Here is a 25065-nt window from a genome sequence, read left to right as displayed (position 1 = left end):
AAAAAACATCATGGAAATAGTTAAGGCTGGGTTTGAGGCAGGTTACGATTATGAAACTTTCATAATATACAACACCCAGTTCCAAATTCAGGTTAAGTGGGACGGTAGGAACAACTATCACCTTGGAGCAGCTCAGTTACTGTAGCTCTCATATGCATTCCACAAGCCATGCCTGTCTCCTCCTACTGCATAATATTTGTAAAGTTACTCCATCAAAACAAAGTCCTTTATAAATAATTTATCATGTATTCTGGGAACAAAAAAGTTCTTTGGAGGACCTACTTGAGTTATTGCTGAAGTTTTTATGGTAAGTGATGTATTTGGGGGTTGGGTTTTTTAAGCATATAGAGTTTCCATTCTTTTTGTACTTTTGCAGTGGTTTTGGATATTTGGTGATTTGCAAAGGAAGTGTAATGCAGATGATTTGCATCCAGCAAAAGACAAACACATGTAAACATGTGCCAAGGGAAAAGGTACAGTAGCATGGTCTCTGTCTGCAGATTCTGCATGCAATGCTTTCAAAAGAGGTTCATAAGCGCTCTTCCTATCACACAGTGGCAAGACAAATAGCGTTCTATTCATTGTTCAGTGCTATCTTGCATATTTCTTCCCCCAGCTTTTACAAGCCAAAAACCAAATCAGAATCTGGTTTCAGACTGCCTTGAATTAATCCGAAGCTATAAAACAAAGAGACCACTTGGAGAAACAGCATTTAGGTAAGCAAATGGGATTTACAAGCGCAAGCAGCTTTTGTTGGCTAGTATATATTAAAATTATAAACAGCAGCCAGAATTAAAATGAAGTGCTTTATAAGAGCAGTAACTCATGCTTTCAACAGTTTTAGGCAACTGAAAAAAAATCCATTAAGAAGGAGACTAATTTTTAGGATGCACCTATAATTATCATAAGATAATTTGCAGGGTCCAGTAATCCATCACAAAAATTTATTTTGTTAATTACAAAAAGCTTGCTATGCCCTGGGCAAGATTCTATATTTGGTTTAGAAGGAATACTTTGGTATAAAGTCAGAAAATGTTCATCAATTTTGGTATCTGACATTCAGAGTTTAAAGCCTCCTGCTAAATCAGTACTGCAAGTTGATATGTATTTCCTTTTCTTCAGCATGGTAAAGCTTCTGCCTTCCAGCACCCAGGTTGTGTAGAAAAATCACTTCACTTATCTGAACTCAGTTCCCATTCACAGGAAACACAGATCTGCAGAGCATTTTCCAAGTGTTGGAAGGCTGTACTATTACCTAGTATGGCTAGAAGCAGAAAACCTGAAGCATGACAAAATAATTCCCAAGTAAAACCGACTTCATTTAAAAATAAATCTTGACATACTTACGGTATTCTAAAGCAGAAATACACCATCTGATTCATGTGATACAGACATGGCTCATTGCTTTTGGTTCACTATCCACAGAAGAGAACAAACACTACCCTCCAGTGTTTTTGAAACATCACACTTGACCAGTAGGTCTTTCTCTTTCTGAATTTTAGAAAGCACTTTCTGAGATGCCTCTTGTCTCTGAATGAACCCAGAATACCCTGTTAGTGCACTGCTACTGTCCCCCCGCCCCACCCCCTTACAGGAAAAAGATTTTTGGTCACTCCAGCTTAACCATTGTTAACAATCAGATGTCCTTCTCAGAGCAGGAGCTCTGTACTTATTCAAAAATAGCCCTTTTTAGATATGTCAGGTTAGATGTAGAAAATAACTCATTATTATTGACCCTTTGGTCGGCCAATCCTTTAAACATCTTGCAAACATTTCAATGGAAGAGCACATCCATTTGTTATTGTGAATACCACACTGGCATTTACGTAATGTTCATTGTCTCCATGACCTTGAATCTCATCAAGTGTTCAGATCTTCCCCAGAAGCAAGTGCTGAACAGTCAGACTAATGGAGTACTTAAAAGCCCTACTAAGAACAAAACAGAAGGGAGGACAAGCACTTTCCCTCATCTTCTTTTGCTGTCATCCTGCTGGAATCTCCATCCTCTTTCAGCCTCATCCCATCTTTTCTTGTTAGCAGCTCTTTTCCAAAACACCCTATAGTCCAATTCAGAGGCTTTTTGCCTCCCTTTCTGGCTTCATGTCTTCTTACCGCTCAGTTTCTGTCTGTGCAGGTGTGACTCAATCTCTTGCTTGAAAACAAGCATCCCAAGCTGGCCATGAGAAGCCTCGTTCATGGCCTTGGACTGCATGCACATTTTGTACTGCTCTGGGGTCAGCTCGTCCAGACATTGCTTTTCATGCCACAGATGGAAGAGACCCCTGACAGGTGTTCGGATCACAATGAGGTTGCTGTGGAGGTATTTGCGGTACAGATGTACGTCTTCACCACCCCAGCCTTTAATGTCCAGATCAAAGCCACCTGACACAAACAAAATCCAAAATAAAACTAGAAATATATACTAGCAAACTGATGCTATTAATTGCACTACAGCTGTTCTCTGGCTCCAGTCAAGCCCTTTAAAACAGCCATACTTTCTGCCAACAAAGTGTCCAAATTTCTTAGTTTCAAATCTTTCACTATCAGACAAAATTGCTTTATTTGTACTGAGCAGTGCTTAGATTCTGGTAACCTCTATGGTACCTAGAAATAGTTTGAACATCTACCCAGAGCACTGCTGCAAATTAGAGGCATAGACACACTGGCCAAGGAAAGGGAAGCTGATCACAATTTTCTATGTTTCAGTAAAAAGGCAGACGTATTGGAGTGTATTTTTCTTACCTATGTTGATAAAATCAGATCTGTACTGGCAAGTCATCCCAAAACCAAAGTCTCTCCAAAATCCAGTTTCTTTTTTAATAATCTGCATGAAGGGAAAGGAATGTTTATGTGGGAGCAGAAGTACTTTCAGTGTGAGCAGAAAAGTCCCTGAATGTGGTCAGAAATAGGAGCAACTGCCGTTTTATTCTTCCCCATGTAAATCCATGGCTGATCCTGAACCAGTTTTTGTAGATACTCATTGCATGTTTCTGCCCCAAAAAAACAACCGTGTCATTAGCTATCATGGATAAACCCCTGATCTGGAACAAACAGGTTTCGCTCCACTCCTGCTGTTGTAGACGAAGTGGAGCAATATCACATCACTCTCTGGAGTTTGCTTCTTCACAGGCAAAACATTCTCCAAAATCTGTGGGAGATTTTTGCGGGATTCAAATCTGATGTAAGAAACATACCGGTAAACCAGAGAAGCCAGACTCTGCTGTAGAGCAGATGGTGGCATCCGGACTGTGGACCACAAGAGTTCTGGAAGAAAACAGTGGTTCTAACCTGATCGCACAACGGACAGCTTTTTGATTACCTTAATTTTGACAAAAATTAGAAAAGTGGTAAGAATAGTTTTCCATTACAGAACTGCTAAATCCAGCTAAAATTTAAGTCCAGAAATGTTAGGTGGTAGATATATATCCCATAAAAGCCTTTGTAATAATGAATGTGCAGTCTTAATTACTGAGGTGGACCGTGAAAACATTATGTATTACAAGTAGAAAATCAGAGCAGTGAGAAACCATGGCTAGCATTTTCAAAAGCAGATATCCAAGTACAGATCCCCAAGGTCATAATTCATGGGTGTGAGTGACCTAACCCAATCTGGTGAGACATCCAAGAGTTTCAAAGGACTGGGACAGGTATTTAAATCCCCTAAGCAAGTCAGCGGTACTTCACACTCTTGAAGGTCTGGTTACAAACCTATCCCTTAGCAGATGTTTTCGAAAATTTTGGCTTCACTTGCGACAAAGTTACAGAAGATCAGGAGACAGAATTTCCATTTCTGGATTTACAAATCCCAGTGTTTCCTTTACCAAAAAATCCTTTTCCAAAATAGTTTCTCCTGATTTCTTGTTCATGACTCCCCTTTTTGTTCATAACCCTTGTCACTTCAATGGCTTTTTTTTATTTTACTGCTCGCATTGCTATCTCTTCCTTTTCTCATTTCTCCTTTCCTTGAAAAAGCCAAGCCACTGCAGAAGCCAATTAAAAGGAAACAAGATTGTATCTGTCAGGTCTGCACTGTAACAAGAAATCTCCACAACGAGGCCCTTACAGCAAGCTACTCATATACATTAGCGTTATTATTTCCCATTAGTGCAAGTGGCTGCTGCACAAATCAAATTCTTTCAAAGATTTCTGAAGGCTTTTTTTTCTCAGCCGCCTGAGTACCAGGACAGAGAGCTAACACTGTCTTGTTTTAATGGCACAGATCTGGCCTCATGCCTGGGAACTAATGTGGGCTGAAAATATAAAAATCTACATAAAAATGAGATTGGCAGTACTTCTTTAAATCGAGAAGCTTTTCTGACATAAGCATCACATTTTACGATTCAAATATTAGCTATAAATATTTGCACAATCCTGACAAAGTACTTTGTGGAATTTATGCTAGCTTGAGAGCTAAACTTTATTTCATTTCCTAAGCACAGTACTTACAAGCCTGAGGGTCCCTGACGGCTCTCATCAGAGAGAGAAGAGCTAACATGAATCCCATGGTATTATCAGAACAAGTTTCCTCTGAGGAAAAAAAAAGCAATGGAAAGGATTTTCCAGACTCTTTAGTAAAAGACTTTCTGGCTACCTGTTGGATAACACAGGGAGCAGTAGACAAAAAAATATTTTAAAATATTTTGGGTGGACTTCTCAAATTCTCATTCTTCATTTTTCTAGAGGGATTGCATGAGGTGGGGGTAGTGAAGACAGAAGACTGGACTCAGACCCCTAGTGATCTTTTCAGCTGTGACTGTTGCTGGGCTCACAACACCTCTAATTCCTACCTAGTGAGAACAACAACAGAAGCTGGAATGCTCTGGAGACAGTGTCCAGCCTGGGACAGGATGAGCCCTGATAGGTGCAGTGCCTGGCAGTAAGAGGGGCAGCTGTGGCAGGCTGGGACCTGACCCAGAGGAACTGAATGAAGCTGCATAGCTGGCTTATGCTTCAATTTGAAAATTCAGCCACTTACCAGCACTAGTGGGCAGAGGACTGTGACCCGCTGACTCTGGAGAGAAGTAAGAGTGGAGGGTGTACATAAAGGGAAAGCCACCACTTCTATCGCCCCTTTAGCTTCAAGACAATGCAATGCCAAAGCACAAGAGAATGGAGAATAGCATTTGCAGCAGTGCCAAACAATGGCTCTGCCACTAGCATTCACGTGAACCTCTCGCCTGCACCTTCTACTTCTTCCTCACAACAGCTTCCTCCTCATCAAGGAGATTCACCTGGGTTTAACTACATGTTTTAATCGTATGCGTTATGGCAATGTTTTTAAAAATAATGCTTTGTTCTCACACCAAAGATAAGCAGGTGAGATAGAAATCAGTGGAGTTATGCTGTGTTATGTCAGTGCCAGATTAAAGCTAGAAGGGACAGCTCCAAGAATGTCATTTGACTCTGAGACAACGTGGTACACTTCAGAAACACAGTCTGCTCGCAGGCAGTTTAATCATGAACTGTGGGATGGAAAAAGCCACTGTAGGTGTTCAAGTAAGTGGGGGAATAACTGTGACAGCCCCTGGAATTCTGTTTTCACTGACTAGTCTAAGGATATTTATGCTTTTTACAAATGTCAGCTCTTCAAGATGTAAGCAAAGAAACTATCGGTGCAAGGAAGAAATGAGAGCAAGATCACGGACTGTCACACCAAGACAGCACACCATGGAGGAACTGTTCGCTAATTAGAACATCCTTCTGGCAGAGAAGCAGACACGGTTTAAATTCTTAGGTTCCATGTATAAAACATCAAACAAGGGTTAAAATAAATGGTACCAAGATACTTCCCTGTGAAACTTAACTGCAGAACTCACGGTAAGGTGACTGCTGTAGTTAATTTTGTCTGTGTGGTACTCACAAGGAATAGGAAAATGCTACCCAAGAGCACATGCACCTTTAAAAAATGCTTTGTCCAAATAAAAGCAGGCATTCAGAGAAGCACATACTTACCAGCTGCTGTTCTAAAGATGGGATGGAATCATGGTGGCCATAAATTATACTGGGGTTATACTGGCTAAAGAGAACCGGATAAAACACCTTCTTTCCTGGAAAAGACAATGGGTTATTTTTTTTTAAAAAGCTATATAAAACACACTTCTCTCTCTTACAAGATGCTGTCCAGGCCAGACCAAATCCAGACAAAGTCACACAAGTTTTGGACTGAGCCTATGTTCTTTGCATGAAAATGTGAATGTGAGAATATAATTAACAAAAAGATCCTGTTCCAGAAAGCACAGGTACTGAAGGAAACAAATTCAATCACAGTGGGAGCAGGAGTGTTATAACCTTTCAAAAGCCAACCAGCAATGGAATTTTTATACATGTCTTAATTAGTTCTCTAACTTTCAGGAATGGTTTACAGCAGCTTCATTACCAATTCAAAGGCAAGAATACTCTGGTGAAGGCTGTTACACAATAGGTAAAAATCTGTTGAAAGACAATACACTTCATGAGTAACAGTACCTGGCTGTGTGTTCAATCTACAGGAGTTCAGGAATTCAGCTGTGAAGTATATGTCCACGTCGCAAAAAAAGAGAACAACATTGTTTCCTTTCCAAAACCGAGCACCAATGTCTAATCCTTTGCCCCTGGAAAATTCTTCATTCAGCTGGATGAAGGTGAAGTTCTTGAAGTTGGCTGACCTAGGAGAAGGAAAATATTCAGCAACTTACCCTGTCCTTCCAGCTCTTAATAAAAGTGGGGGCGGGAACCCAATATGAAACAATTAACCTAGAAATCTCTAGTATCACAGTTCTGAGAGCAGTTTGAGGGATGAGATGTCCTCTTTAAGTCTTGAGGAGATTTCCACTATGTCTGCATTCAGTGCTTGACCTGTGTACCCCTACACTAGCATTCCTGTCACAGACATTCTTCGGGTAGACCTCACAAAAATCCCACCAACGCTTAGATGGACAAAAAACTCTTTAGTAGGCAAATATAAAATACCTGTGGTCATATTACTGTATCTATACAAGGGTCTTCTTCCCACATGGAGATAATAACAAAAGGCTACACTGCCACATGATCTTGACAAACACAGCTATGCAAGCAAACACAGTAGACCAGACCTGGCCAAAAGCATCTAGTTCCTGTGTGCTTGACTGAAATTGTCTGCACCTGCCTTTGGAAGTCAACTTTCAGTCCCAACAGTTAAAGCCACTTTCCAAACCACTAAAGTAGTTACCAGTGTGAAAAAAAAGCTGCACTGAGGTAAATTCAGTAAAATCTGCTTTGTGGTTCTGAAAACCAACATCACAAAACGACAGATATGGGACTGTCAGGGTAACACTGTTTTTATCTGATACAAAGGAAAAAACCATTTTCTCCAATGCAGTTTAGAACTTTTTGGCACAACTGAGTCTGGACAGCTACCTAGTCTCCAATTCATGGTACAATCACTGTGTATGAACAACACACATCAGATGTTCAGGTACTTACTTGGAGGTATTTTCAAGTATCGATTTGACTTCATCCATTTGTTCTTTTCCAAAGTAAACTACAGTGAGGTGAATTCTCCCATCCTGCTGAATGCCCATTTCCCTAGAGAAGAGAGACAGATTTGAGACTTGTCCCAGAAGTTAGCTTTCTTCAATAACCTACACCCACTGGGGAAGGCAGAGTAGGGTGAACCTTGGAAGGCATTCCTGAGGGCACGACTCACTGACAGAGATCCTTGTCCTGACAAAGGGGCTCACTACCTCTGTCAAATGGGACAGAATACTACCTTGCAGGCAAATTAGGAAAAAAACTCTCTAAGCAGTGTTTGTTATATTAATAGGAAGACACTATTAAAACAGGCCATCCAGCCCCAGGAAGAATGATCAGGCAGGCAATAACTCCAGCACTTAGGAGAATATGAGAAGGAGGATTTTAAAGAAGCTATATGTACCCTCCCTCTTAACCTTGATTTTTTTGTAACAGATATTCCAGAGTTCAGATCTTTGGCATTTTGTTACGAAACATTTACTAAAATCTAAGTATCAACCAGAGATCAAGCCAGCAGCCTAAGGGTAGGACCAATCTGAACTAATGCTAGACATCATGCCTCACTTGCACAAAGTTTAATTAGTAAGAGTTCATCTATAATCAGCAGAGAGATCAGCATGACCAGAGGGTGATTTCTCCCAGCCTAAAACAAACATCTATCAGATGGCTAATTTAGACAAGGAGCCTATTTTTAGATGTCTGTAATTAGGCAAAACAAATCCCATTGTAAGAGTCAGTATCTGTTGCTAACACAGTCTTTTCTGGGCAGCTATTTAAAGCTACATCTCAATTAAATTCTCCCTCCAAACATCATCTCTGTGCTGAAAAATAAAATAAGTTTAAAAGCAACTATCCTGAAAGTTCAAATACATTTCCTTCTTGCCTCTTATTGCCTTAATTTTTCCTCTAATAGGGCCTGGCGAAGTGTCTGGGAGTATTAATTCCCTATTTCCTTAGAAATGTTCCTTTGCAACTAATGGCATGAAATTCTTGCGCTGCCACAGTTGCGTGTGCCCCAACAAAACAGATTAAGACACATAAGCCAGGTACACGCAAATCAGAAACCTTAATGACTGGAATATAATTGCTTTTACTGCTAATCACAATGCATTAAGCAGCCAAATGCCTTTCAGTCTCTATAATCTCAAAAATTACTTCTTAGTGGCACAATGAAATGTTATGTAAAAGTAGCATGATTTTCACTGAGTGAGGCCTTGATAACTCCTGAAATTGCATCTTACTTGCCAAGTAATAAAAAGCAAAGGGAGCACTGGAATGGAAACCCACCTGAAATTCTGCATGAATTGCCGAAATTTGCTGGCTCTCTTGGACAATGGCACAATGACATTAATAAGTGTGTCAGCCACATTGACATTTTCATTTTTCACTTTCATTACCGGACCGAATGGCCGGAATAAAACAATCTTCTTGAACTGATGTTTTGTGTCTCCTTTGAAAGTCAGCTCATACAATGTGCCTTTGTCTTTTTCTGTGCGGTAGATCCCTGCGTGAAAACAAAAGAGAGGAGATTTTGGATTAAAGCTGGGCTCCTGGGGGAAAAAAAAGGATGCAGTCTTCATGTGTTACACCTAAGCTGAAAAGGCAGCAGAGGCATGAGATATTTACTTTTAAACCAGTACACAATCCACCATCATTTGCAGGAGGCTGTCACTCTGGCAGGGACACAGCCCTGGGTTGCAGGAGGTATTGGGTATTCTCCCAGGCACATTCCTAGGCTTGGCTGAGTTACAAGCCCCTGAAGGTTACCAATTGCTCACACTCAGTAACCCAGCAGACATACTGTCCTTATTTTTCAGACTGCTCCAATTGCACACTGCAGGCAGGCATGGTAATGGTGATGCAGAGAGACTGCGAAAGGCTGCCTGCCTCTCTGCAATGCGAGTGATTAGGCCATCTCCCAGAAAAGCAATTTCCTGATGAGCACATTCATTTCCTCCTTTCTAGGAGGTTCTCTGAAAAGTACCCTAATAAAACTATGCAACCAGGCCCCAGCAGCCATCAACTTCATCCACTGCTAATCAGGACACAACTCTCCTGTTACTCAACTCTCAAGAGACGTTTCTTTTCTTTGTGGCAATGATGCCCACTCCTGGCCAAGTAATGGTCTGCAAGGATGACACTATGGAGTTTGTCAGAGGCTAGACCCAGGACACAATCCTGGAGACTGCATTAGACTGTCTGCAGGTATATTTAATTCATACAAGCATGTACTTATTTCCTGTATGGAATTAACTTTTAACATACTCAATGGGTGAAATTGTCCCATGCTGAGGGCTGGCATGAACTATAAAAGTATTGGTCATGCCCCACTGAAACACTATTCTGATACCTTAGATGAGATAAAGTTGGCAAAAAGGCTATAGATTTTACCCACTCTAAATGACACTTCAGTCCGTACAGTGCATACTGAAATAAAGCTTTTTCATAGTTAGATATGTCAGGTTTAAGAAGGAATAATTAAATGCTAATTCTAACTACTTGTTAAGCCACTGTAAATAACCTAACAACTTCATCAGTAGAAGAGTATAATTGCATTGCCTTCCATCTCTTGCAGAAACTCAAGAGACAAGCAAAACACGTCTGGAAAAAAACTCCTCCGCTTGACTTGTTTCTTCTTCTTTTATCTCCCCATCTGGTTATGAAGAACAGCTTGACCAAAATAATGCTGGTTTGGTTTTTTTTTTAAATCTTAGTCATTCCCTGATGTGTAACATTGCTTTGCAGCCGACCCATAGACTGTCAGTTCTGTCTGTATTTCTTGTGAAGGTCTGGGTCAAAGGTTTCTTTGAACAGCAGAGTGACATAAGCTCTTCATCTTGTATTGTAGCTGTTACATTGGTATGTCCAGAACATCCAAAAGATTAATGAGGTGTGATTTTATCTGGCCAGAGTTCTGTGGACTGTCTTATCTTCATTACCATTGTGTAAGTGTTTTATTCTTAATGAACACTTCAGTTGGTTAATACTATATGCAAATTTACCAATCTGTTATTCACTTTGTGTTTTATTTTTAATACAAGCTGATTCAACAAATGCTGCAATCCTCCCTCCAGCATAGCAGATGAATCTAGTGAGATATCAGCTCCATCATTCTTTTACTGCCAGCCTTTTAAAGCTGTGCCCTTGACTCCCCCTAGCTTTTTCTATATAGTCTGCCCAAGGTGCAGACCATGAACTAGATCTGTTATTGAACTTGAGCCTGCACTTGAGATCATCTGAATGGTGACCTAATAGTCCCTGCACTTCCTCCTCCTGGTGGCCAGAGAATGGAAACCTGGGCCTTTTATATTCTGCTCACCCATTCATTCTTACAGAAAGGCTGCTGATGATCTGAGTGTGTTGCTGGGTGCGCTCATTTACTCAGGCAGTTTTTGAACACAGGTCTTGCCAAGGAAGTTTGTGTTGTGGAAGGTTAAGGTAGCCTTTTGACATTAAGCTAAACAAAAATCTAAATTAAATCTGATTTGCATTTTCTCTAGAGAGAAATAGATAGGACTGTTTCACATGCTTGACATAGCAAACTGACATTTTTCATAATAACAAAAATCTGAATTAAATTAACCAATTTAATAACATCTACCACGCAACATCTCAGTCTTTGCTTCTACTTCCTCTTCTACCCCAGCCAAGAAGCAATGACCTCATAAATACCACTTCCCCAGAGATATGTACTACATTTGTGGAATAAAGGAAGTGTTGCCAAATAAGCAAGCAGCACCTTAAAGCAGGATGCATGTTGTGACCCGAGGGGTCCCTCCTAGGGCTATAGGCATATCAACAGAGGCTGCTTGTAACTCTGCAGTTTTGTTCTTGTTCAGGACTCTACTACAGCTAAAAATAAGCATCTTAGGTGAAGGCAAGGTTCCCTCGTGCAAGATGGTAATCCAAGAATTTATAATCCTAACATTTTATCTTGAAGAGAATTGTATGCAAGTTTAATGCATGTAATTAAATATGGTTATTCTTGACACACTTTTAAACCATTTGTTTTCCTTTTTTAAGGATCATCTTTCCTTTTTAAAGTATCTTCTTTTTAGAAGCAGAGAACAAAGTGATTTGCCCAAGGTCAGGCAGTGAGCCTTGGAAATGAGCCTGAATGTTGAGTCACTCTGGGGACTCACCCAGCAGAACATCCTGCCTTTCACAAGATTTTTCCATTTCCGAAGGCACTATTTCATTCATGCCATCAGGACTTTTTATGCGATTCAGAAAGATGCATCAAGCAGCCTCAATTCTAAGAGATGAGCTATGAGGATGGGAAAAAAAGTAGTCTCAAAAAAGTAAAACACAAAAGATTTTCCTGAAAAGGTTGCTCCTGAAACGGAAGCCTTGGAAAGGCTAGACTGTCACTATGGATAAAAGAAGCTTAATTGATCATCTATTGCTTCCATTATAGCAGCTATGTTCCAGAATATGCACTGTTCCTTTGAGAGGCAGGGAGAAAAGTCAAGGCCTTTGGAAACCCAATGTAAAAAAGTGAACAGGAGCTTTGGGTCAGCAGAGGACTGGCCCTAAAATGAAGGAAAAGGAGAAATGAGAAGCAAAAAAAGACCTGGGCTGAAGGGTTGACTAAAGAGCAGTAAGTGTCCAGTCTTCAGAGCAACAATTCCCAGGGCTCTCTAAAGAAATGGAAAATACCTGATCTCTATTCAGCAGGGCAGGCAAATAGATTTCAGAGATCTACATGGAACTGATAACTAGAAAACAGCCATGCAACCTTAACAAAATGCTGTTGAGTGGATGACAATTTTAGCCTCAGTTCCACAGACCATAGGTCTTGCACTGTCAATAGAAACACTCCCTGGACCTGTGCTCATTACTTGTATTCTGTTAGATGTAGGAACCGCTATTAGGATTTACCAGTATTCATTGTCCCCACTTTAACTCAATATTACAGTGGTCTTCCCACTTCACATGCACCTTATCCTTTGAGGAAGAGCATCATCCTTTCTCATAGTAAGCTTCCAGGGCAAAACTGCATCAAGTAGCCCACCACTAATAGCTGTCAATTTGAGAAAGCAAAGCTACTCCTTTTCCTTTGTCTCTGAGACCTTATTTAACACTCCAGTCACTAGATAGCCACGTACTTCAGGTAGGAAAACTTATGATACAGCATATTTGACAGTGCCATGGCAGGGCATTTCTGAAGCAATCCAGGGTTTTTCTGGAACTGTTCCTGTTGGGAAAGAGTACCACCAGACAGTGATTACATTCACTTATGGAACACACCACTCAGGCTTGTCAGAGTCTCCAAATTATTATCTCCATCTTTGAGAAAATTAATTACTTCCAAATTTATTCAGCTGTGCTGCCATTTACATAAATTAATGACCAGACCTGTTATTGTGCCCACTGAGCAACTGGCTTTCTATTGGAAACAGAGCAGCCCTTTGCCTGCTTATAATACACAGAAATTTCTGATCTTTTCCATGTTGTTTCTTACTAACCCCTCATGGCCAAAAACTAGTGAACTTGATACAGAAGTGGGAGGAATAAGGGGGAGAGGGGAGGATTATAGCAGCTGAACAGCCCAAGTGCTTGTGTGAAGAGAGAAGCAGAGCAGAGCAGCAGCCAGATGGATATGTTTCGGGCCCCAGGGAGAAGGTGTGGTTCTCTTGGTTTTGAATAAGAAAAAATGGAAAATTCCACCACGTGTCAGCTATTACTCCTGGAAGGAGAACTGTCTGAGAATCCCATCCAAATTTCATGTAACAGCAAATCTGCTGAGAAGGAGTTTAGCTCAGATGTAAGGTACTAGGGTCACAGTCTAATTCCCACACACAAGTCGTTCTGTCTAGAAACCGCAGAGGATGCAACACTTATTTTGAGAGATCCCAGCCACGGAGACAAAACATTTCTCCTTAAATGTAAGAAGTGCTTGAAGAAACATTTTCCCTCTGCAAAGACAAGAATAAAGGCACAACATGGAAAAGAGAAGGAGATATAGACCCCAATCAAATTTATTGCACCGCACCACCACCCTGCCTATTGGCCTACGTTAGCAATGAACTAGTACTGAAAAGTGATAGCAGGTACCAGTTGTGACCCACAAGAATAGAAAAATCCACACAAGAGGCCCAAGCAAACAAGATTAACTTGCACCGCTCTATACGCTAGTAAGACTTGGGATTAGCAACACACTTGAGTAAAGCCAGTGTCAAAGGCTTCATTGAATAGGGCAGAAACAAAGACACAAGTCTCACATATCAAGAGCAGCAGTTCAGGTTTTGAATCCTGTCTCTGACCCTGATTACCCAATTTTCATTTCAGCATATCCCTCCATCTGCTCGACCTTAAGACGAGGGCAGTAGCCCCACCTTTAACGTAAGAGATGCATACACCTTTTGTGTGTTCTTATTGCTAACGCAGCTGGAAGATAAAAAGCTTACAGGGTTAAGTGGTGTTACTTTCAGTGCAGACCTGGGCCACATCTCCCAGAAAGCTCCAGCTACCCTGGGCAGTTCCAGAAAATGAAAAGAGCTGGTTTTGCTAGCTAGGTAACACAGCTCACGGTTGCTGTGTTGCTGGATTGGTATGAAGCTGCCAGAAGCTGCCATGGAATCCAGACTGTTACTAACTTGTTGTGTAGGCAGTGGCACCTGTAGAGTGCTGTCTCCAAAACAAGTTCTGAGTCCAAACCATACTTGAAATGCAGAATTGGAACAGAAAACTCAGTCCTCCCTTCTCCTGCTCAAGTTATACAGAGCAATGGATTTGTTTGTGCTTTGATCAGCAGTTTTTGTCGTTCTTGGAGAATGGAGGATGGGGGAAAAGAGACTGCCAAGAGATGACAGAGACTTCCAAAGGAACTCTGCAGGGAAATCTTCTGCCAAGTCAGCTTTTTGTTTCCAGCCCTGATGCACGGATCCTTGCATTTGCAAACAAATAGGTTTGCACTGCTGAGTAAGAATGAGTATTTGTTACCTTGCACCTACAGAAGCAAGGGCCTGCCCTGCAGGGGAGGACACAAGGAAGGTTTCTTGAGCTCAGACTGAGCTGCACGCAGGGCTCCAGTTTCTTGAGCTCCGAGTTGCATGCAGGGCTTCCTCCCTCTGGATTATTTCACCATGGTATATGAAAGCCAGCAAGGCCATTGGTGCATGAAGAACCTCCACAGAGCCAGCATTGCAATGTGCATCCCTTCCCCATGCCTTTCTGCACACTAGTTTCTGCCTTGTTCCCCAAGGATGGCACCGGTACCCAGGCAAAGACCCTTGATTGTGCGGAAAGGCACAGGGTAAGTGCAAGCAAAAGGGTAACTTCAATGGAATATTAAGCAATGTATGGCAGGAAACATCTCCTCCTTTCCCCTCACCCTCTCCCCATGAAAGAGCTGGTGCCAAAACAGTCATACATGCTTGTTCAGCTCCTATAATAAACAGTAGAAACATATTTTGAAATTATAAACCAAACAACAAACAGAAAGGAGGAGATTGGAAGCGTGTAGCTCCACGATGCATTCAAATGCTGGCAGCCAGCAGCACTTCCCAGTTCCCTGCTCTTGCCCTGGTCCCATGTCTGAGCAAGAGGAATTTGACTGGTGTGGAGGAAATGCTTGGACCAGAGGGGAGCCAGGACCTGCCTCAACTAGGTCTCCACAGTCTGAAAAACTCATGTCCCTGCTGTGGGAGGCACCTGCCTGACTGGCAGGTATATCCTGGCATGGCCTCAAGAACCTACTGCCTCTCGATACCATGATCACCGGATAAATATATACAGAGAGTGGAAATGAACAACTGGCCATTGCACAACAGCAATAGTTTGTCCTTATCACATGGAGGATGCATTTTGCTCTGCTCTATTCATAAATACTAGCTGAAGAAAACAATCCACGGCAAAATCACTAGTGATTTGGGATAAGCATGGGGGCTTGTGTTCAGCACATTAGAGCAGTCATTCCATAAAAGGTAGGCATCTTACCCACATGCCCTCTAAGTCTGCAGCACACACATCTGAAGATGAGGAAGACAAGTTTTTCCTCCTGTACTAAATTCAGCTAGGTCAGCTATGGATTAAATCTCACTGACAGACAACACTATTGAACAACAAGCAGGGAACATGCCAGTTCCTATGAAGTTAAACTAGGACAGCCATATTACAAGTAAAAATGTAGCTCTCTTATTGAATGAGAAACAGTCATGAGCCCTTGGAGACAAGATCTGTGAAATCTTGTCTCATATCATGTTTCTGCTGCACATGTTCCTGCCCTTTTAACTTGGAGCTGCTGTGCAGCAGAGGCTAACCTGAACAGGTATCAACCACAGAGACATCACAACTCCTGGAATACATCTGGGGCCTCTGTCTGGCTGGGAAAAAGCAGTCTGACTGGAAACAAGTAAGCACTTTGGATTTAGTGACAGAAGATGTGAAGTAAAAACTGGTTCCTGTTAGAAGTGGCACTTTAAAAATCCACACTTACTGCCTCAATATTACATGTGAAGGTAAAGACTGCTTAGCTCATTTTAGAATCCAAGGGCTAAGGTGCACCACTCCCGGAATAGGAGATACCCTGTAAAGGTTAAGCTTTCCTAGTCATTTGAAGTTATAGGTGATACCAGCTGAGCTCCTCAGCTGCTGTCATCAAAACCTGTATTGCCACTCTGACTCTGGCAGAGCTGTGCAGGTGGAAGTAAGGATAACACTGGAGTTTGGATTTGAACTGCAGTTGTCAGTCTGCAGATAACTGAACACTGGTAACAGATCTGGGATTGGAGACTGGTCATTCATTCCTTGCTTTGTCAGTTCCGAGGCAAGCGCATGACTAGAGGGCTGTGAGCATACATTGGTGGTCACTACGAGAGACTGGCAGGCTCTGTTGGCACAAAGTCCCGTTCCCCAGGAAATATGCCATTCTGCAGTTGTGCCTGAGACAGGATCGCTGGGTCACAGCACTAACACTGTCCCCGAAATCTGTGCTCCAAGATAATGCCCATCTCCCTCAGCAAGACAGTCACATCAGAACCCCTCACGAGCACTATGTGGACCTTCTAACCTGCTGTCTGCATACAAACCTTCAATGAAGTCGGAGGCTGTGTATACATGGTGTTTTGCATTGCTGTCCCCCTCTGGATTGTTCAAACTCCCAACAGCTAACTCGATCACCTCTATCAACTCATCTCTCTTATCCTTCCTTACAGGTTTCTCTTCTGGGTGGCGCGTCAGCCCTGTCTCCAGTTGGTACACCTTCTGCAGGGTAAAGCTGTCAAAGGGCATGGCCGCATACTCCGTGGACAGCTTAATGCCGCTGTGCACCTCTGCTTTGTCTACTTGGGAACGGAGGAAAGCCAGCAGGTTAGACTGGGCCTTCTCTGGGTTACTGTGGTCAAGCCGAATGTCCAAGGGGTCTGGGTACTGGTTCTGCACGTTCCTAAGCTGCTCGCTCCTGCCCTGGAGCTCAGTCTTCAGCTGGGCAATTTGTTTCTTCAAGCTGATGATGTAGTTGTGGTGTTGCTCTTCTCGCTCTTGCAGAATGGCTTCATATCCCTCCTTCGCAGTTGGACTGTGCACCCTGGGCAAGGCAAGCTGCTGGTTGTCACCCTTGGGTGTGCAAGCCAACATATAAACAATAGACACCGAGCAACAGGCCACCACCAGCAGGCCTACAAGTCGGGGGAGAAATAGAATAAATCCTCGTCGGAGCATCATCTCTCAAAAAGCAGAGTCTAAGCCCACACATGCAACAGTTCTTACATCCATGCAGTGCCACAGATGCCCCTGGACTTGGAGTACTCTTACACAGATGCATGTATGTGCAGGAATGGGCTTGTGAGCTCTCTTAAAACGTGTGCTCTGCCTCTATATTGGGCTTTCTCTGGTGTTTACCCAGCAGGACCAAAAGACAAGCTGTGAAGCAGACAGGACACCTCCTGATCCTCATGGCAACACCTATGCTGCTGCAATATGATCAACTGGTGGCTGATGGAGCCTGAGGACCTGAAAGACAAATGACAAGGACAGTCATTCAGGCACATTAGAATTTGGTCATTCAGTCCAGACCATTGAGAGTGTTCTGAGAATTTACCTCATTTCTCAATTGCTCTGACAGATCTCAGAGCTGTGAAGTGCTTGTGCTAAGACCCAAAAAGTGCCAAGAACCTTACGTGGGAAATCCTGTATGCATGCGTTTCATTTTAATAACATGACTTGGCCCATTGCCAATGAAAAACTAGTCCAGGCCCCAAAGTCTGCCACGCTTTAGAAATATTAGGAAGTCATCATCTGTTACTTTCTGGTGAGATGTTAAGGTGCTCAGTTCATCCAAACAATGACGGCCCTCCAAGCCATCCAAGCTTCCGAGCTCCGTTCTCAATGCTTAGAGCACTCAAATTTTGAAGGCAGTCAGTCCCACAGCTACCACATACATTTCAGCTTCCAGGCATGTTTTTCCAAAACATCAGGTGGCAAGTGTGGTCCCGTTTGAATATATGAAGCCTGACCTGGAGCAGAAATTTGATAACCAGGAAACTAGAAACTGTTATCAAGGCCAATTGCTGCAACTGACATTGTTTGACATATCCTACCAGATGCTCCCATAAAAACCAAAGAACTAGGGATAGGATTTTTTCAGGAGCATTCAGACCAAGTCTTACTCAAAATCAGAGGAAGCTTTGTTTCCATCTAGTCATCATTGCACACTATGTTTTCATTTTAAGGCCCTCTTCTGTTTCTCATAACATTATAAAAAGTCTTGCAACAATTTACAGTACTACTGTGTTTTCCATATATACTCTCTGCCCAGGAGTGAAGACCACAGAGAAGGTCTAGGGAAAGCTGGCTTAAGTATTTTTTAAAATAAGAGAAGTTAAAACTGTGAACATTATCATTTTTAGTAAGACTTCCTCAAGTATACTTAGAAACAGGAAAGAAATATTAGATGACTGAACACGAATATTGATCTAGCTGTAAGCTACATTAAAATGATTGCGCTGAGAACACTACCAGTGGGATTTTCAAAATCCCTCAGTTTTGGCCCAAATCCATGCCGATGCAAGGAACTTTGTCATTTACTCAGCTGACAGTAGACTTAGGCCAAAGCTGAGTAACATCCTAGATTACACTGCAACGCTGCATTGTTAGACTTGAACATAATCACATTAACCCCTTGATGCTCTCCCCTTGGATGCATGCATGACATTATGACACTGTTTTTGACAACAGAGATTCATAGTCCTTTTAGTCATACATCCTTGCCAGCAGACCCTTAAGTAAAAACAGTTTATTTAAAAATAAGAGTTTCAGAGTTTTTCAGTTATTTTCAGTTATTTCTAGTCTTGAGTCAAAGTATTCTGTAGGACTTTATCAACTGCTACATGACTTGCCGCCCTGTGTCTTGATTGACTATTACTCTATATACAGCAGTTATGCAGAGATATTTCTGATCTTTGAACTGTTATCAATATTTTAGCAGTCTGCAGAGCTCCTAGGAAAAAAAACACTTTTGGAGTAGGAATTGAGGGGGCTAGAGTGAGCTATAAAAATACTACTGTATTTTTCTCAAAGTAATGCTGAATGGCTATTATAGTATTTATAGGATTCTCCAGAAAATGTCAGCATTTTCAAAGGAAGAATTGTTGATGTTGAAGAAAATATTCAAGCAGCAGGAAAAGGACATGATGAAGTTGGCACCCTTACCTTTTTGCTGCGATCTTCTCTTTGGAACATCTTGGTCTGCTACAGCTACTTCTCAGCTTGCCACAATCATCTCCTGTTTATCTCCCTTCTTATGCCCTTCCCAGAAAATGCGCATACTATAAAAAGCACTGTCAACCTCAGAACACCTCTTCCTTGCTTTCACATTTGCCAGCTGCCTACATCTTCAGTCTGTCTCCTGCATGGTGAAAGGCTGTAGTGGAGACACTTCCTATGGATGCACTATAAAAGCTGGCCTCCTGCAATGTAAAGGAGCTTGTCAAAGCAGGGAAAATTAATCTGGGCATTTCTAACTCTACAACAGATCTGGCTAGTAGACTGCAAGAAGGTAGTGTGCAGTGAGACAGGGTCAGGAAGTGGTAAGATGTAGTACATAAAACACTGCTGTGCTTGTATGCTTCACTTCACACAATTAGTCCATTGACTGAATTGGCAGAAGCTGAACATCACTGAAAGGATTAGTTGTGCTAACATGGTATAAACTGAAATTACATCTCAATGGCTTAGATAAACACACAATTTCATTTCTATAAGCAGCAACAGATTCAAGTTTTGGGTAAAGAGCTCTTCAAATGTTGACCTTAAAATATATGTGTGTATATATAGCTATCTTCACTAAAACATACTGAGTCTCTCTTTAAGGTACTCTTTCTTTCCTGTCTAGTTTTCTGGTTTGTAATCTCAAGATGCATCTTTAAAAACACTTCAGGACACTAAATTAACTGAGCTACTTTGTCCTTTGAGCCACCATCCTCATAACAAGAAATTCAGGCCATGGGGATTTCCACCTTCTTCACGGGGATTTTACCATCACGACTGGAGGCATCCTGACAAGAAGCACTCATTACTTGCCCTCTGTTGCTAGATCTGTCTTATTAAATTGTACTGGTGGCTTTGGGGGCATTGCCTTACACTGATTGACATTTAAATATACAGCTGTTACTGTACTACTATCTCATGGGCATGCTTGTGAAAGCAGTCCCAATCCATGTCAGTGCCAAAAAAAGCAGATTACTTTAAGTCAACACTGAAGGTGGTCACGACTAAGGCATCTCAGCTGCACAGACAGTACCAGAAAGCTAGGGATGGTAACTCCTCCTAACAATCATTCTGTTGATTTCACCAGACCTACACAGTTTCACACCAACTGAGAGAGCCTGAGATGAAGGGGAGACAAACTGAAATGTCGTTTTTTTCCAGGAACTGACAAAAACACCTCTGTATTTCACAGCAGTCAGCTGCATCAAGTAGTATTAGTCTATTTACAAGGTGACGCTTTAACAAATATGCAGTGGTTAGTCTGATAGCTGAGGAAAAGGACATTAGTTCTAAAAAAGCCTCTGATTGCAAAAACATCTTCAACCTCCGCTCAACCTGTTAGCCCAGCCAGAGGTCAGCCCAGCTCACAGAGGTGCTTTTCACTTGTTTTCAAGGAGCCTGGGCCCAAAAATGATCTAAACACAGAAACAGGTCCTGTCATCACTGTGTAAATGGCTCTGCACAGTGGAGGGTGCTGCATCCAGTCATAGGGAGTGGCAAAACTTAAGAAAGTTGGTTGGTTTGAAATTTTGGATGGTATGCACCCACCACTGTTACTCACCAGCATCTGGATTTTTAATGGACTGTAGAGACACAGCAAATTTATCTCTGCACAGAAAACACAATGTATTTCAAGCCTGAATTTTTGACTCCCAAAATTCAAACTGAGAATTTGTGCAGAAGAAAGGGACTCAAAGCAATATATCTCTGTATATGTATCTTCCCCCTGAGCTCTACACTCTCCTTGCTCTTCACGTTGAGGACAGAAATGGATGGCAAAAGAACAGTCATGTTTGCAAAGGCAGTGATCTCTCAGCACATATGGCATGGGCAATACCAAATAATTGCATGTTTTCAAGTACTTTCTGCCACAGCTTCCTATTGCAGGTGTTAACTGAGACTGGCAACTACACTTTTAGCTCACAAAACTTTTTAAAATTCTTTTCTTTTTTTCTTTTTCTTTTTTTGTTTTTTTTTGTTTTTTTTTAATAGAGGCAGTGAATGGCAGAAGCGGCAATTAGTTTTCATGTAGGTGTTTGAAACATCTTCACTGAACAGCAGCATATGTCACGGTGAGATTTCACTAGAATCATATTAATCTCCAAAATGAGCTGTGGGGAGGAGGAAACAGATGTTTCTTCCAGACTTTAAGTGCCTTACAAAAAAAAAAAAGAAAAAAAAGGACATTCTGCAGCCACTTGGCATTTGCCTTGAACTTTTTAATTACAAGGACTGTGCATAGCACTGCAGACAAATTAGTCTGCTTTAAATGTTAGGGACAAGATTTTGCCTCCTTAGCCCCCCGACAGATATTCAAGCTGCTCAGCAGAATGGAACATGTCACAGGGATTAAAATCTAGTCTCACACAAGTGTTTAAGGTGCATGTGGAGGGAATGCAAAAAGGAATTATTTCTCCTTAATGTCAAATCATGATTTCTCAACTACTTCTCAGCCCAGTTCATCTGCTCAGGGCTGAATTAAACAAAAGGCTGAATAAAGAAAATAATCTGTCTGACAAACTGACTGAGTGTACCTTCATAGCCTTCCTGTATTGTGCCCTGTTAAAAACCACACCACTGCTCCCTCTTGGGTTGACACTCACACATCCCAAACAAACCACTTAAAATCCTAACATCTGGTTTGCAATAGATAGAGCGTTTGAAACAGAAATAAAGGATTGTTAAGAAATAGTGTCCAGAATCAAAACACTAAATGCCAATACTTGAAGACAGTCGACAACTTACTGTAAAAATCTTTATTTCCTAGTCTTTGATTCCAGAGTCATCTTCAACAGAAAATCTTACTTGCATTGCCACGTGTATGCTCAAAGAGAAAGGTCTCAGTATCTAACCCCGCCCACAGAAAGACAATTACACTGTTCCCGTCTATAATTAACAATTACGATCTGATCATCTTGCAAATAGGTTACAACAACTATTAGAAGCAGTCTTAAACAAAACAGGAAACCTTCAAAAGCATTAACGTTCCTGGAAATACTATGTTTTCTTCTTGTGAGGGAACTGAGAAGTGGCTGGTTTTACATTCAAGATACTGTTACAGGCTTCTCACTCTGAAAGTTACAAAACAAGTACATAAGTTACAACTTTTCCCTTTGTTAGTACTCTGGACCCCAGTGCTGCTCATTTAATTGGTCCCTCTCATCAAGGTAAATCGGTAACTTTACTTAATAGCACTGTCTGCCATGCCACTTCAGCTGAGTTCCGAGGTCCAAGTGTACTTGCGTTAGACCATCCACTTACACGTGGTCTCAATGCTCGTGAAGGTGACTTTCCCAAAGACAGCACAGAACAGAAATCAAGAGGCACTCTGAAAGCCTTCTGCTGTTATATGCAGTAAACATGCCAGAGTTGTTTCAACTTTTACAGTAGTCATTATTTTGATTACAGTAGAAATCCAGTAATAATTATTTCTTTTATAGTATCATTATTTCTATTTAAAAGAAAAAAACACTAAAAGGAGTATTGGGGTCCCTTTGTCCTCCCAGTGCATACACATTCTGTGCGTGGTTGTATCAATGTGAATACACACAGGAGTGAAAGCACCATTGCTTTCCACTCTCCACTGTAAATCAAACTAGTTTTAAAGTAAAAAAACACAAAAGTTAAGCATCAATTAAGTTCTAACTACATCTGAAAAGAACCAATGTAACATCTACAATTATTTCCACACACCAATAACATCATTGTTTATTATAAAAAAGAACTATTACTTTAAGCAACACCACTCCCAGAACTGCTTTCTCTCCCCCAGAACAATGTTATCTGTGAAGGACTTGGCAGTTTTCCACTGATCAATAACCAGCAATTGCAGGAGTGTGTATTAGGAATGTTATTTTTTGTATGAGACACTCAGATTTCCACTTTATAACCACAACACACTACCCCTCTCTGCTAAACACACAGACTTTTAGGTATATAAACCCACACATCCTCAGTGCTGAGTACAATTAGTACAAATAGTTAGTTGGGGGTACTATAGGACACTTCCAAAAGCCTTTACAGGATTTTCCTGGAAGTTTCCACCACTCTATTTATGATAAAGCAGGCAATGTGACAGATACATGCCCTGTCAAGATACAAAGAGAAAATGCAGAGAAGAGATGGCAAGCATGCACTGCTGCTTCAAAGATGCTGTGACTCACAAAGACCAACTCCATGCTACCGCAGGAAAGAAACGATGATGCTTTTCTCTAAAGGACCATTTCTCATTAGCAAACTCTGACCTGAAGTTTTAGGAATTCAGTTGCTCCAAAAGTGTTTTGAACTTTGCTAAAATGGAGATGAAAAATATGCATTTGAGTTGACCTGGAGTTCAGCCTGGTCTTTTAAGAGCAAATTAACAGACCATCATAGTTTGTTATGATAGATGGCCATAGATCCATAGCCATCATAGTTGCCAGTCCTAAAAATTAATGGTTGGGCTAGACAGCTGAGATGTCCAACTTAGCTGGGAGACCAGCACCTTCTGAACATGAATTTCAATTTAATTTGATTTAGGCAAGTGCCATCTCAGTTTTGTAGATGTGTCAAAGACGAGCATTTTACTCCAATCACGTGACGCTGCAACAGCCCTATACAAAACCAAGGATAACAGTATGCTAACTGAGAATGGTTTATTTTGGCAGGAAACTAGCTAACAAAACAAGGACAAGCTATAGCAAGGGAACAGCTAAAAGATACTACCCTAATTCACTTCATTTTAACATCTAATTCAACAATTGCTCTCCATATAGAGGGCTTCCAGAAAGACTAAACTCAGTTTTAACGTAACACCAAGCTATACCAGCTTCTGAAATGGCTCAGAGAGTCAGCATAATAAGATGGATAGAACACAAATTCCTTTAGTATTTCCTGATTAAAACAAATAATAGGATAAATTTTGCTTATCCATTTAAGTTGGGACCTGGAAAAAATGCTGTTACTTCACTTTGAAATGTTTACACATGCACACTCAGTGATTTACACAAGTAAAAGAAAACTGACTGCCACCACAGGAATGAACAGTCATTCCTTTGAGAACAAAGATGACCACAGCCTTACAAAAGTAGCTCAGGTCAGCAGCAGCAAGGCCTGTAAAAGTGAAGGGATCTACACCTATGTAGGGACATGCTATGAATGCTTGTGTGTTTAGACCCATCTCTTCATGATTGTGTCACATGGTTGTTACTTAAAATATTTTTTGTACAAAGTACATACTAATGTACTTTGTGCCAGGAGTGCTAAGGATTCTGCCAGATGTATATCACACAGTACCACAATCAGACTTTCGATGAAATCTAGAGCCCAGTGCATGTGCACAGACCTGTGATGTAGGTCATGAATCAGTGATGGGTTTAGCATGTATCTAATTAAGCAGGAGAGTCATTTATCCATTGATAAAAGTGTGCAAACATGCATGACTAAGTTGTGTTCAGAAACAGAAAACCTAGCTAGGCTGAGCTGCAGACTAGAAAGCAGTTTGTATGTGTAACAGTATTTATCTAGGACTGCTTTAGTCAGGGCTATATAAGCACTCATATGTTTAGCTGCCATCAGACCAGCCTTTCAGCTGCACCTGCAAAGTGCAATGAAAGTCCACTGCTTTCAGAAAAGCTGTTAAGTGATGAAGTACAGTAACAATGACTTAAGGTCCCTATCTGATCAAAATCCTTGTAAGGTAGCAATATAGTTTTAAGATGTCTCAACAATCCAGTCTGACCCGGAGATTCCCTCCTCTCCTTACCAGAAATCCTCTGGTACAGCTAGAATCCCCTGTACCAAGCTAGATGGTAGACTTGAACTTCATTAACTCCAGCAGAGTTGACAGCAGCAGAGGTTTCCTCCCTCCTGAGTTCAGCATGTGGGAAC

At 41.4% G+C, this 25065-nt stretch overlaps 1 protein-coding gene across 3 annotated transcripts in view; it reads right to left on the bottom strand.

Moving 5' to 3' along the window:
* Positions 1 to 987: 987 nt before the first annotated feature.
* CSGALNACT1 (chondroitin sulfate N-acetylgalactosaminyltransferase 1) overlaps positions 988 to 25065 on the bottom strand; it is a 51131-nt gene continuing 27053 nt past the window's right edge. For 2 of the 3 annotated variants that reach the window (XM_072863153.1, XM_072863152.1), the window contains exons 5-12: positions 19141 to 19397; positions 16521 to 17442; positions 8776 to 8992; positions 7441 to 7542; positions 6466 to 6644; positions 5953 to 6047; positions 2743 to 2824; positions 988 to 2382 (exon numbers count right to left, since the gene is read on the bottom strand). In XM_072863153.1, the coding sequence (XP_072719254.1) occupies positions 2099 to 2382; positions 2743 to 2824; positions 5953 to 6047; positions 6466 to 6644; positions 7441 to 7542; positions 8776 to 8992; positions 16521 to 17154 (1593 nt within the window). In that variant the 5' untranslated portion in view covers positions 17155 to 17442; positions 19141 to 19397 and the 3' untranslated portion in view covers positions 988 to 2098. The remainder of the gene's footprint in view (positions 2383 to 2742; positions 2825 to 5952; positions 6048 to 6465; positions 6645 to 7440; positions 7543 to 8775; positions 8993 to 16520; positions 17443 to 19140; positions 19398 to 25065) is intronic. The other variant, XM_072863154.1, reaches the window with a different exon arrangement.

The sequence above is a fragment of the Ciconia boyciana genome, chromosome 5 (assembly GCF_034638445.1).
Source record: "Ciconia boyciana chromosome 5, ASM3463844v1, whole genome shotgun sequence".
In the NCBI taxonomy this organism is placed as follows: Eukaryota; Metazoa; Chordata; class Aves; order Ciconiiformes; family Ciconiidae; genus Ciconia; species Ciconia boyciana.
Note: the sequence above shows the minus strand (reverse complement) of the source record. Positions and strands in the feature narration are given on the sequence as shown.